At 45.0% G+C, this 12,831-nt stretch overlaps 1 protein-coding gene across 1 annotated transcript in view; it reads right to left on the bottom strand.

The window, feature by feature from the left end:
- The window catches only part of LOC120838454, an 81,132-nt gene that overhangs the window by 9,008 nt on the left and 59,293 nt on the right, over nucleotides 1-12,831 (bottom strand). The window contains exon 2 of the mRNA XM_040500247.1: nucleotides 1,768-1,830. Coding sequence (XP_040356181.1) covers nucleotides 1,768-1,830 — 63 coding nt within the window. The remainder of the gene's footprint in view (nucleotides 1-1,767; nucleotides 1,831-12,831) is intronic.

Raw genomic sequence — 12,831 nt, 5'->3', positions numbered from 1 at the left:
CCACCCACCGACTGAATAGTGGATCGTTTTCAGTTACTGTTCGAGTCTTTCCACAAAGTTAGCCCAGGTGCCAGGACTTCTGTCGAAAGCGGTAAGTGTTCGAAACGTTGACAACGTCGGTAGCCAGGTGTTGTGCTTGAAACTGGACACTTACCAATCGCTGAGAAGAAACTTGCTTGTTCGTCTGCCATGAGTCGTCCGATATCCGGTCATCACCACAACACCATCTCCCGACAAAACTGGTCTTCATTGTCCGCATGTCCATGGTTAGCAATCACGTCAACTTATAAATTTCCAAACGCTCATAACTTGCCGTCGCTAAACGCCGTTCATTCATAGCGTCTTCATTGCAAATAAACGTCTTCCTATTTCTTCTGATGGTTTCCCTAAGCTGTACTTACAACATAATCTGTGTCGGTACTTCCGAAAATATTGCAACGGCGTTTGTTTTCCGGGAACTATAATATAACAACCTTTACAACATCTTCCGGACCCCGTGAAACACAATATTTCGTGACGTTATTTTAGTCGTCATTAAAATGGTGAGGTAAGTACCGTAAATCGCGAAGCGGTTTACTTGACGTCCGCTTCCACTGGTTGAGTCTACTGAGCGTGCATTCCTGCAGAGGAAATTTTCATTGATAGAATATTGACACGTCAATCAACATTTGATTCCTTCTGGGTAAGGTTTATTGCGAAAGCACGTTACAACCGCCGACCGGATCTCCCTATATCAGACAACAATTTATAATGAATTATGAAAAAAACCAGCTGAACTAAGGAAGAGGTAGAGATGGTTCAGCTGGTTTTTTTCATAATGAGTAACCAACTAGCTCAGATTACACCAATCGTTAAACAATTTATACCCAGCCTGACATTCTCGCATACATCCGTTTGCTGGGCCACGCTACTTGAGCTAGCTGAGCAAAGCTGGCAGCCGCGCGAGCAAGGCCACGAGGGGAACGTGATGGTGCTCGAGCCATCCCACTGTGAACCAATGTTTCGGCCACCCCACGGGTGCGTGTCGCCATCTATTGGTTGAACTAACGCCTTGTTCAAGATGGCTGCCGTGGGACCGCAGCCTTAAACGCCCGTTTTTGATGAAGGCACTGTAGGCACATGCGTTGTTTTTTGTCAGCTTTTCAATAATATTTCCCGACCGTGTTGATTATTTTCTGAGCCTTATTTTGGCCTACCTGTCGAAAGCCTAGGCGATAAAAAGTACTGTTAAAAAAACAGTGAGCCTGGAATAATAATATGTAATATTGAAGATTTACTTTTGCCACTCAGAACCGTATGATGTGAAAGAAAACGTTTCTACGTCGTTTCAGCTTGAGTCCAGACGCAGTAGACGCTGCGAGCTGATGGTATACTTCGTTTCCCCTTATGTTGTACCGCAACGAAGGCTAGAAGCGCGAGCTCATAGCGTTGGCAGCCGCTCTTAAGTCACAAGAGCTTGTGCCGCCGAAATGTGTCCCAGAGCAGGGAGCTCGGGCTTGTAGCCTTTCCTGCGGTACATCACAAGGTGAAACAGTATAGTAATCAGACAACGTCAAAAGCGCGCCATCATGGCGCTCGTCATGTTTCTGTACGTGTTCCATCTATCATCTCTGAACCAATCATAAACATAAAAGGACTGGTGATTTCCGCTTTTGACGCTGCTTGATATGTCCCGTTACCTGGTAGCGTCGGCTGCGTTTGGATTTAGGCTAAAACGAAGTATAGTATGTAGCCTATCGGCAAGACTGCAAAGAAACACATGCTTACTTCTTCCTCTTGACTGGTGGCTAGTTCCGGCTCATGCTCTTCCAACTTGGTGAGCAACTTGTCCTGCAAAAGAAGTAATTATGCAAATAAAATTAATTATCATCGTAAAGTGAGCGCGTCAGCGTTTGGCCGAAAAGGCCAATTATACCTATAACTTGGGGAGAGCAAACATTTGCTTTATGGCTAGGCGGGCGGGAAAGCCCATAATGCAATTCGCTTTTATATCCGGCCATATAAACGATTAGGTGTCTGGGGAAAGCAAGGAGCCAACGATCGTATGACTCACTATATGCTCGCATCCCCCAATACAGTAAAACGTCTCTATTTGAGAAGTACGCGCATCGTCTGTTGTGTGCATTACGAATATTGAGCTCTCATGAACTACGCATACAAATGTGCGATCTAGATTTATTAGCACAATAAGCATGACACCAATGCAGTCATCACACTGAATTTGGCCTAACCACCACTATAATACTTGCCACAATGTGTATATTCTTCCCAATATCGGGAAAAATATGCTCACGCACATAGTAACGTCTCAGATTTCAAATCACCCTAGCACGTCCAGCTGCCTTCACACACTCATCGCACGTAGTCTTTCACCGAGCAAATAGAAATAACTTTTAAATGAAGCTTTGATAAAAAAGTTCAATGCAAGAATAAATAAAAAGTGAACTTATCTTTTTGAACAGTTTTTCTGCCATTACGATGTTCTATCTTATCTAATACTAGTTTTATAAGCTGTACGCTGTACGTACGCTGTACTTCATGGAGCGCTTATTATATTTTTGTTCGGCTGCCGGTAGTGATCAAATGTTAAACTTCTTCATTGTGCGTAGTGCAAGTTGCCTGGTTCTTGCGCGGAATGACGCCGAGGTCTGATTGTCTTTAATTGAAAGGATAGTTGGTAGACCTCATTCTTAGATGCCTTAGGGTCTACCCACTATTTTGTTTTGATCAGCCAATAAGAGTTCGGCGTTCTGACCTCATCACAAGCACTGTCCAAGAAGCAGACGAACTTTTACGCTCCGTATGACAACATTGGCGCCTCATCAGATCATTTGGCGCTAAAGTTGCTTTGATGCTCCAGACAATGTACATCTTCTGAATAAACTAGAATACAGTGAAATCCTTGATGCGGGGGTGAGTTTGAGCAAAGACTGGTGAACACGTTTGCATTTGAGTGTGATTGAGTGTGTTCTGCCAATACGACCCAGAAGGCAGAGATGTGCGCATGACGTCATCTTTAGTACATTCCAACGTTACTAGATTACCTTAGTTGTGGAACTCCCGCGGAACGGGGTACCCCTCTTACTCACTTCTGTCCGCTTCCCGTCGTTCGAAGCGCCATCTTGATTTTTGTTTATGAACTGGAACTGTGTGTTCCATAGATTTCGGTGGAGCGCCATCTAGATGCTGCGCTTCGAAACGTACGTATCCCATAGAATACCCTGCGGTTACGAGATCAGCATTCCGGCGCGTCAAAAGAATGGAGGCGAGTCGGGGTGAGTGAGGCGGGTACTGCCTGTGCATGCAGCGTCTATGAAGAGTTCCGTAGCTGAGCTAATCTAATAACGTTGGTAGATCCTCGACCCGCCCCGAGAGGGAAACACGCTGAAGGTCGTCGAAAGACGCCGCCAGGCGCGCCCGTCCTGGCGTCAACGCGCGGCAGCGTCGCACTCCTTGTGAGACGCTATGAGATGCGCTAGATGTGTCTGCCTGCTCGTGACTCTTTACGATGAAAGAACAGACTGGTGAACTGGCGCCATTTAAAAGTTAGCCCTGGAACTCCGCGTATATCTAGATTGAAGGTTTTACAATATTGGAGAGGTCTAATCCACGTACTATGTAAATGAGAAATAGTCAGTCGTAACGTGCTCGGAAATATTTCGGATCAACAGGAAATAATGATGCGCCAAAAGATAGAAATTATATACGCTGACCGGATACGTTCCAGGCCTACCTCATAGATGGCGGCAGTGTGGTTTTTCGTCGTAAATCAGAATAAATGAGGAAAGTAAAAAAAAAAAAAAAGCTCTTCCGCAACTTTACATTATGCTGAAAGAGCCATGAAAGGATTTTTCTACTTTCGCTAAATACTACTTAGAATCTCTCCTTAAAGTTAATAAAATAATAAACTTGCCTTAGTTTTTTTCTTTTTAACAAGCAATGGCAGCGCCAAAAAAAATTCGAGAACTATGAGCATCGATCATCCCCTCAACTCGACGCAAGAACAAGCGGCGACTAATACTCTTGCCACACGGGCAACTCGAATGCCATTTACAACGAATGACATTTGAACGATCGGCCAATCAGCGCGTGACACTCCGAGTGTGGGGCGTGCCACGCGCGACAGATCGCAAGCCGATTCGTTGATCACGCGAATGTCATTCGTTGTAAATTTCATTCGAGTTGCCCGTGTGGCACGGGTGCCTACCATATGCCATGTGGTTACGGTTGATTTGGGCGGCCTGGTGCTTACCATATGCCGCCCCACCATAACCACGCGCTACGGTCGGCAAAGTAGAAAACGCGTGCTGAGCTCCAGATTTTGTTAGAGTTCGGCTATTCTCATCACTGCAAGCTTGGAACACGAGCCTCTACCAGAGTGTCCGCCGAGGCATTGATTATTACGAGCCGAAGTCAAGTGCTCACGCGGTTCTCTTGTTCAATCCATGAGGCACGCTCAACTGTCGTCAGGTAGGTGGTTTCGATCTATACAACTACGTCATCAAGTTTAGCGAAGGCAAGATTGAAAGAAATAGTCCCGGTTATCCCCTGCAATTTCACCACGACAAAGAAGCTTATGAATCAGTGAAGGTCTGTGCGTGTATACTTGGGCCAGACTAGGACCAGTACGCCTCTGCAAAGCCATGAAGAGTCAAACTCGATATCGTTTCATCAAACATTTTAGTGAAAAACCCGAGACTGAGGTAATGACAGACGACGACAAGGAAGAGAAGGAGAACGTCTCAAACACACCTAAACCTTTCTTGAGGACAGAACCCTTTATATAGGGTTAAAAAAAGAAGGAAGGAAAGGGAACCCTTCTTCACATCACCTCTCTCCACAAAAGGTACGACACCAACTCTCTCCACCAAAGACACGGCACCGGACCTCTAACAATGGGGTCCAACCAACAAAAGAACTGACAGCACCAAAGATGACACATCAAAAAAAAAAAAAAGCACTGGGAAATTAGCAGGTTGCACTGGACCTTTCACTGAAAAAGTCAACGATAAAACGACACAAAAAAAGTTTCTAATACATTAGAGATTCAGAAATCGCTTCCATTCCGTATCTAAAGACGAATAAGGCTTGTTCACTGCAATCTCATGCATCGTTATTGCAATGGACTCTTTCAACAGGCGCTTGTGCTCCTTTTTTTTCTGTTACAATTGTGGTTGTAGTGTTCCATAAAGGCACGCAATTCCTACACTTCTGAAAATGCTTGAACACCTCGGAATACGGATCCTTGTTTTTTACGCAACGTTTGTGTTCACCTAGTCAATCATTATTACAACGCTTCGTTTGACCTATATAGCATAAACCACAATCAAAAGGAATCTTGTAGACTATATCTGAAATACATGTAACACACTCGTGTGTTACATTTCGCGCTTCAGAACGACCGAATTGTTGACGTAAAGCACATTCGTGATTAAACAACTTGCGCAACACTCGGATAAAAAAAAAACGGTATGTTTACGTAGTTACAACGAGTCAATCAAAATTTAAAGTGCACGTTTAAAACACTCATAATTTGTAAAGGCATCTAAGGACATATTTAGGGATACGGCATTGAAGACACTTGTATTCGGGTGATCTGACACACTTTCTCCAAACAACCATAATAGAAATAACGAGATTGCCAGCTGAAACGTAGAGGTAAGTGAAAGTTAATAGAATAAAGTAAGCTGGCACCAATTTGGCTACAATATATAATATACAACCTTCACATATTTCGTGCAACTCTACGACTTAATAACTTCTGTAAGGTATGAGTATCAAGTATGCAGGCATAGTCCTAAAAATATTTTCGCCCAAAATTTAGACCGTAAAGAACTCGAACCAAATTCGTTTGCAGTTTTTTTTTCTTTTCAATTTGCAATTTATCGGTTGCTGCCAAAAAAATCCCGCACAACGCTTGTAAACTCAAGGCCTAAAGGAGCGAATTGGACTACAAAATAAGTGTATAAAATACGCAATGAATCAAAAAAGTTCCCGACCCAAAGGGCACATCGGGCCCAGCAATCTTACAGTAGAACCAACAATTTGAAAGGCATGGTGAGGTAGGAAAAAGAAAGACCACCATCGAAATAAACACCAAGAAGGTCACAAACTACACACTCACGTAAAATAGGAGCCAGATGCCAGAAGGGTCGTATGACACGTCGGAAAGATACCCCCTTAGATTCACAGTGCGCAAGGCACCGCGAGGACTGAAATCGTTCCAAACGTGCGCGCCATCTACGAGCTGCTTCGGCAATTATACGAGTATGTCATTAAGTTTGATGGCGAGCACGCATTGTACACGAGGGATTCGTCAGCATTCGACTTGCACTCAGCTCGGCTCGTGACAAAAAGAAGCGTTCCGTCATCGTTCGGCAAGGACTCGGATTCAATCAGATGCCATGTGCTCATGAACGTATGAATGGATGAATGTTAATGGCCATACCCTTTGTAACGGGCGGTATCTTGCGCCACCTAGCCTAAGTCTAAAATGACACAGATGTGATTACTCTCGCCTTTCTAAGCCAATGTTCTCCCCCCTAACTATCACCAGGCAGTGTGGGATATCACCAGGATGACCTTTGGAAAGCACCAATGTTGCCTGAGGTTTTTTTATCGAAAAGGGTCTACTACAGGGTGGCTCGACTATCGGCCAGGCTCTTTAAATCGACCGCAAAAATCGGTTGCTTAACCTGTCGCGCTACGATGTTTTTTGCATCGTTGCCTACAGGGAGTGCATTGTTTCTATAAAATTTGCAAAGAAGGAACTTATCCGAGGAAAAACTAAAAAAGAAGAAAAGCTCGACTCCTATGGAAACGCAGCAAAGCTACCGGTCTTCAAACAATAGGGCGCCGTTTGACGAGAGACGAGTTAGCGCAAGCGGTCGGCAACGCCAACTGCCGCCAGCGAACGAGCATATGTCGCCGAGAGCCGGCGTCAAATAGCAAACGATATTTTCGACTCAAAAGCGGCGCAAGGTTTTTTGATGTCAGTTGCCAATGCATGATTTTATCATCCTTACTAATAAGACACATTGAATGGAACATAATCGATTAAAAAAGGGTTTGTCGGGTTATTTTGAGTTTTTTTTTTTTTTTTCGAGGAACTTATGTCCTTTGTTTTGCAGTTCCTTGCTGTTACCGCGCCTGTTTTTGTTTCTGCGACTGTCGCCGCCTGCGGAACGCGCGCCGCTTTAGAGTCGAAGGGACCGTCTGCTAAAGACGCCGGCTCTCGGCGCGGGATGCTCTTTCGTTGGTGGCAGTTGGCGTCGCGACCGCTTGCGCCATCTCTTGTGTCCCGTGCGAAACGGCACCGTATTGTTTGAAGACCGGTGGGTTCGCTGATTTTCCATAAAAGTTAAGCCTTTCTTTTCTTTTTTTACTTTTTCCTCGGATAAGTTCTTTCTTTGCAAATTTCATAGTAAAAATGCACCACATCTGGGGAACGCTGCAGAAAATCGTAGCCGAATAGCTTAAGAAACCAATTTTTGCAGTCGATTTAAAAAGCCTGCAGCCGCTATTTGAGAAACCCTGTATTATGACCGCCAAGATTCGAAACAACCAAAACAAATTTGACGTTTCTGTTTCGACAGCGGATACGGTCGGTCTGCACTTCGGGGTGTACGGCGGTTTAGACGTATGTGAGGAATGTAGCCAGTGTAGCACCGCTGACTGGGGTTTCCATCATGCACTACGCAGAAACGGTAAGCTGCCGCACGCCGGTTTATGATGAATATCCCGATAGAAACAGGAAAGTGTGGGGAGTGCAACTCTTTCGAATCGAGTGCGGAGTAATCACCGATTACTCACACCGCCAAGATTTCAGCGTTGTGCGAGGCACATGTGCAGCCTTTCGTTTCCTCTGCTTGTTTAGATGTTCAAGGCCCGACAATCTCGGAGGTCCTGGCTAAATACTACCTCGCTGAAGTTTCGTCCGGAATTCGGTCGTCTTTTCGACGCGTCTAATACGACCGGTGGGACGTTCTGTGATTAGTTTTGTCGCGAATGGGTCTGGCGCTGTCTGTCATGACTCGGTGGCCGATTTGGTTGGCGCACCGCAGTTCGCAGCGCGGGGAGCAAAATGAAGTGACCGAAGGAAGTTGAAGAATTGGCAAACCAGCGGACGCCCTGGGCAACGCTCCATGTCAAGATTGTCAAGGTGATTTGTGAATAGCTACCATGGATTTTGAAGGCATGCTATTTGAAAATACTTATATGTCATTTGAAAGGACTAGAATGTCATTCGAAAAGACTAGAATGCCATTTGAAAGAACGGAAATATCGCTTCGAAGGACTCGAATATAATACCCGTGCCAAACGGGCAACTCGAATGCCATTTGCAACGAATGACATCTGATTGGACGGCCAATCAGCGCGACACTCCGGGTGTAGCGCGTTCCACGCGCGACAGATTGCGAGCTGATTCGCCGATCGCACAAATGTCATTCGTTCTCAATGGAATTTGAGATGCCCGTGTGGCACGGGTATAATTTGAAAAGACCGTGTGACATGCAGACTTGCGCCCATTTCTTCCAAAATATAATGAATTACAATTACAAGTTTCTCAGTATTAAATTTAATAAACTAGAGGTACTTATTACCTATTCAAAAGCTTTATAAGTTCTTTACTTCCCGCGGTAAAAATCAATACGCTGTAGGTGGAATAATGGAATGCGTTTATGAAACAAACAAGCACAGGTGAAGAGTATTTTTTGTATACATTTGTTATGCCGAAATATACCTGTAATATACTTTTAGTGAACTTTTCTGTTTATCACTGCGTTCCGCGCGTCGGTTCAGTCTGGCAACTAACGGTTACACACTAATAGTAAACGTTTCATATACTAGTAGTAAGCTAGAATTAAGTTTTAAGTCTACTACGCAAAGTGTTTACTGAAATTACATTAGTTTATTTTTTGTGCATCTCTACACCAAGAGTCATAAACGTTCTAATTATTCTCACGTTTATTTAGACAAACACTACATGGTATTACCAAAGTATCGCAATACAACATATAATTTTGAAGGTTGCAAAATTTATTACGATATTTGTAGAAAAAAAGTCTGTTTGCTGACAAAGAATGCGCCATACATTGAATCTCATAGGTTCCTAGCCAGTACAAAACATTGCACGAGCACGTTCGTGCTGGTTTGGGCGAACAATTTGGTGGCACGTGAAACGTATTTTACAGACTATTTGCCGAATGCAGACTATAACGTCAGCAAAAAATTTCTCATCCACGAAAATAAGAGGAATGGAAAAACTTCAATCTCGAAGGTGTTGGTAGTGTTGCTTTAAGAGCGCAATGATTTCAAACTTCCACCATGCTCCTTACAAACACCATCGAACATGTTGTTCGCAAAGTAATGACGTCACGAAAGGTAACCACTAAAACATTTCGCCGCTAATAGTCCGCGAACTATATATGTTTAGGAATTTAAATCATTAAGCGGAATAGACTATCTGCACCGCACAAGAATTTTTTATTCATTGTGATTGTTGGTTTTGAAATTCCTACACGAACACAATCTCAGGGCTGCGGGTGTCGTCATCTTGTTTCAGCGAAATCGATAAAGATGTGACGACTACAGTGCCACGGATTGATGAGGCCGTAAACGAAGGCTTGACATCGTTGGCTGTAAACGACGTTGGTTCGTCTATTTCGTCTATTGACCGCGTGTAAGGCCTGCGTTTATGGCCGCATCAGTCCGGTGCACTGCAGCACAGCTTTGTCCTCTTCGCAGTAGCAAGATGGCGACATCTTTAGCCCTGCCAGACAACCCTCACACAACGAAATAGTTACTCTAAGAAAACCCCTTCTGCAATTAAAAACAAACAAACAGAAAGCTTGAAGCTGTTATTTTGATACGAGTTTCTTCCTTTTTTTCAGCTACAAGTCGACAGAACAAAAGCAGTTCTGTGTTGTTGTTGTTTTTTTGCGATTCGAGCAATCTTTTAGAGTGTGGCTTGTTCAAAAATGTGGCATTGTTTCGCCAATTGGTGACGTTGAAGTGTAGAGGTGTCTTAAAAAGCTCTGCGGAGAGTATCTTTGGTCGTTCGTCTTGCGCGACGAAGCTTTTTATGGGTCTCCAAAGCTGTGAAGTAAACCAATTGATGGCTCAAAATTTGCGGCGCCTTTGCTCAAAAATAGCGGAGTTCCGCTGTGGGGAAATCGTGTTATTATTTTGTGTACAAATGCTCTATACCTATGAAAGGTATTTTCTCATGTATAAGTCGCTGTATTTTTAACGAAATTTCCGGTAGTGTGTCTTATATACACTGGTGCGACCTATACATACGTCTTCTTTCTTCAGGTAAAAACTTAAACTGCGTAAATTTGCCATGCGTGTAATATTTCTCGTTTGTTTTTTGACGAGAACGTTGAAACTTTATCCCGTGGGTGCATTTATCGCGTTCACAATACACATATGGTGGTCTATTAATGAAGTTTTGGTTCGCCGTCTTTACATATAAAGAGGCGCGACATATATACGCAATGGTTCAATGCATATGCAAACTCATTTATGAAAACACTCATTTATAGTAAGGTTAGCAAGAATAAAAAAAAAACAAAAAAAACCGTTCGATTTAGGAATTTAAAAAGTACGGTAATATTTTTGTATCGCCCAAAGGTTTTTTTTTTTTTTTTTTTATTTTGAGCCCACAGCATACCGATAGCACCGATTTTGTTTATACATCCACCTGGAATGGTTACTCGAAAACTAAAATGGCGGAAACGATGGCAACAGCGGGACAATAGCAGTGAGTCGCGATTGATTCAAGAAGTTACATCTTGGGCCCATTGTCACGTGGTGTACAGCGGAACCATGCGTCCCAGCGGCTCCATCACTGCTGTCGTTTCGTAGCCTGACTCTTTCTTTTCGCACTCAAGGCTCTTTTATGCTACGGCGTTGAGCGCAGCGAACGGATACCGTAGCGCAAAACGTGGGCCTTTTGTTGTACGGCGAGCGGGAACTCGCAGTCCGTGACCAATCAGCATATATACGTGTGTGCTGCGCTACGCCGCGTTTGCTCGTTTGCTAACAGAACCGTAAGTCTGACAGCAGCCGAAGCTACTATCCAAAAGGACAGAATCAAGCGGCGCTGAAGGTGCATTGTCACGGCTATCGTCGTCTTTATGCGTTTGTTATCAGCGGCTAAACGAATCACGCGTCGATTGCGGTGGCGACCGAGCGTAAAACAAAGTATGGAGCACAAAATGAGAGCAACGAACTTGTCAAAGTCTATGGCGGATATCTCCGAAGACGCCGGAATTAGCGCTAACAAGTTATGAGCGTAACGTTTGGCGCCATCTCCCGATAGGCGTAGATAACAGAAAGCAGAGTGTGCCTGGTCCGTTCGCTGCGCCCATCGGGAGATCGCGTCACAACTCACGTTCATCGCCAATTCCGTCGTCTGCGAACGCGTATGTTGTTAACTTTGGCAAATGTGTTGTTTTTGTAAAGCGAAAAATGTGCACTCTGAAATTTCGTGAGCTAAAATGAATCACCTCAATGCACCTTCGGTGAGGGCTCGAGCTTTTGAAGCGATAGGTTTACGGGCGACACTTTGCAGAGATTTCTGCTTCATGTCCCGTCGTATATAGCCACGCCCGAAGAAGAACTTCTGTCCCCTTTTTCCGCGAGGATATGGAAGTCTTGTCGGCCGGGCCTCCCGAGGGAAGCGAAGAGGCCAGCCGGGGCGTCCCGCCAATAATCGTGCGTCTCAGGGAAAATTTCCATGTCCTTCGGCTTCAAAAGAGTTATTTTCAAACATTCCTCGCGTTGTACGAAATCCCATTTTGGCAGTATCTAGTTGCCACGCGTAATGTTGGATGGTTTTAAAAACTTCCACCGCACTTACCCACTTACTTCACGGATCACTGATGGCAGTCGTCACTGGCATCCACGACGCCTACCGCGACGGCTATGAGAATTAACCACGTCGCATCTCCGTCCTCAGCTAAATGAAGGTACCATTCCACCCGCATTGAGCGACCGTGCTACAGGTATCGCTTTCGCTTCTTCGCAAACTGTGGTTGCAAACTGTGGTCGTTTTACAGCGTAAAGTTCACTGGTGCGTCTTTCTTTCACTCCTACCCTTGCCTCTTCTTTGTCGCCGGGTTTCCATTTTTAACCGCAGAGAGAAACCCATCGTGACGGATACCCTGTCCCGGATCTACGAAATTGATCCCGCACCGGCTGCGGAGCCATATCTGCATACGGAGGTTCCCACGCGCGCGTTATTTGCCGCGTTTCTGCGCCCCGTTTCACCTAACGATGGACCGCCGCAGACGCTACGAGCGTTGCTTCCCAATCCAGCTCTTTGAGTCCATCGCCTGATTTCGGGCCCCGCGCGTCGTCCCTGAGCCCTTCTCCGGATAGTCATGTGACACTTACACCGCGACGTCGCACTGTCTCCATTGGCTCGCAGCGTCCGTTACGACCCATCGTGTGGTCAGACGGAATATAGCGTGGGCGAAGACATTCGCATCCTAGACCGGCTACACTCGCAGATTGTTTCTGGCCTCGTACGCCGCAAATAGAACGCTCCGCGACATTTGCCCGATCGCTGCTGTTTATAACCTGAAAAGATGGTATTTTGCGCGTGGGATGAAACCGCGGCCGTCTCTCGTGCTGCGTGTATGTCCCCGTCTTCGCGTGTGTGCGTGTTTGCACTTCTTTGTGTGCGTGTGCGTTTCTGTCTGTATGTGTGCGCGACTGTGCTGGCATGTTAGTGTTTGCGTGCGTCGGTGTGAGAGCATGTGTGTTTGTGTTTGTGTGCATGTATAAGTGGGGGAGAGAAAATGCGGAAATTGGATACACTCT

Source organism: Ixodes scapularis, unplaced genomic scaffold, assembly GCF_016920785.2.
Source record: "Ixodes scapularis isolate PalLabHiFi unplaced genomic scaffold, ASM1692078v2 ptg000154l_1__unscaffolded, whole genome shotgun sequence".
Classification (NCBI taxonomy): Eukaryota; Metazoa; Arthropoda; class Arachnida; order Ixodida; family Ixodidae; genus Ixodes; species Ixodes scapularis.
This window is presented reverse-complemented; position numbering and strand designations above follow the sequence as displayed.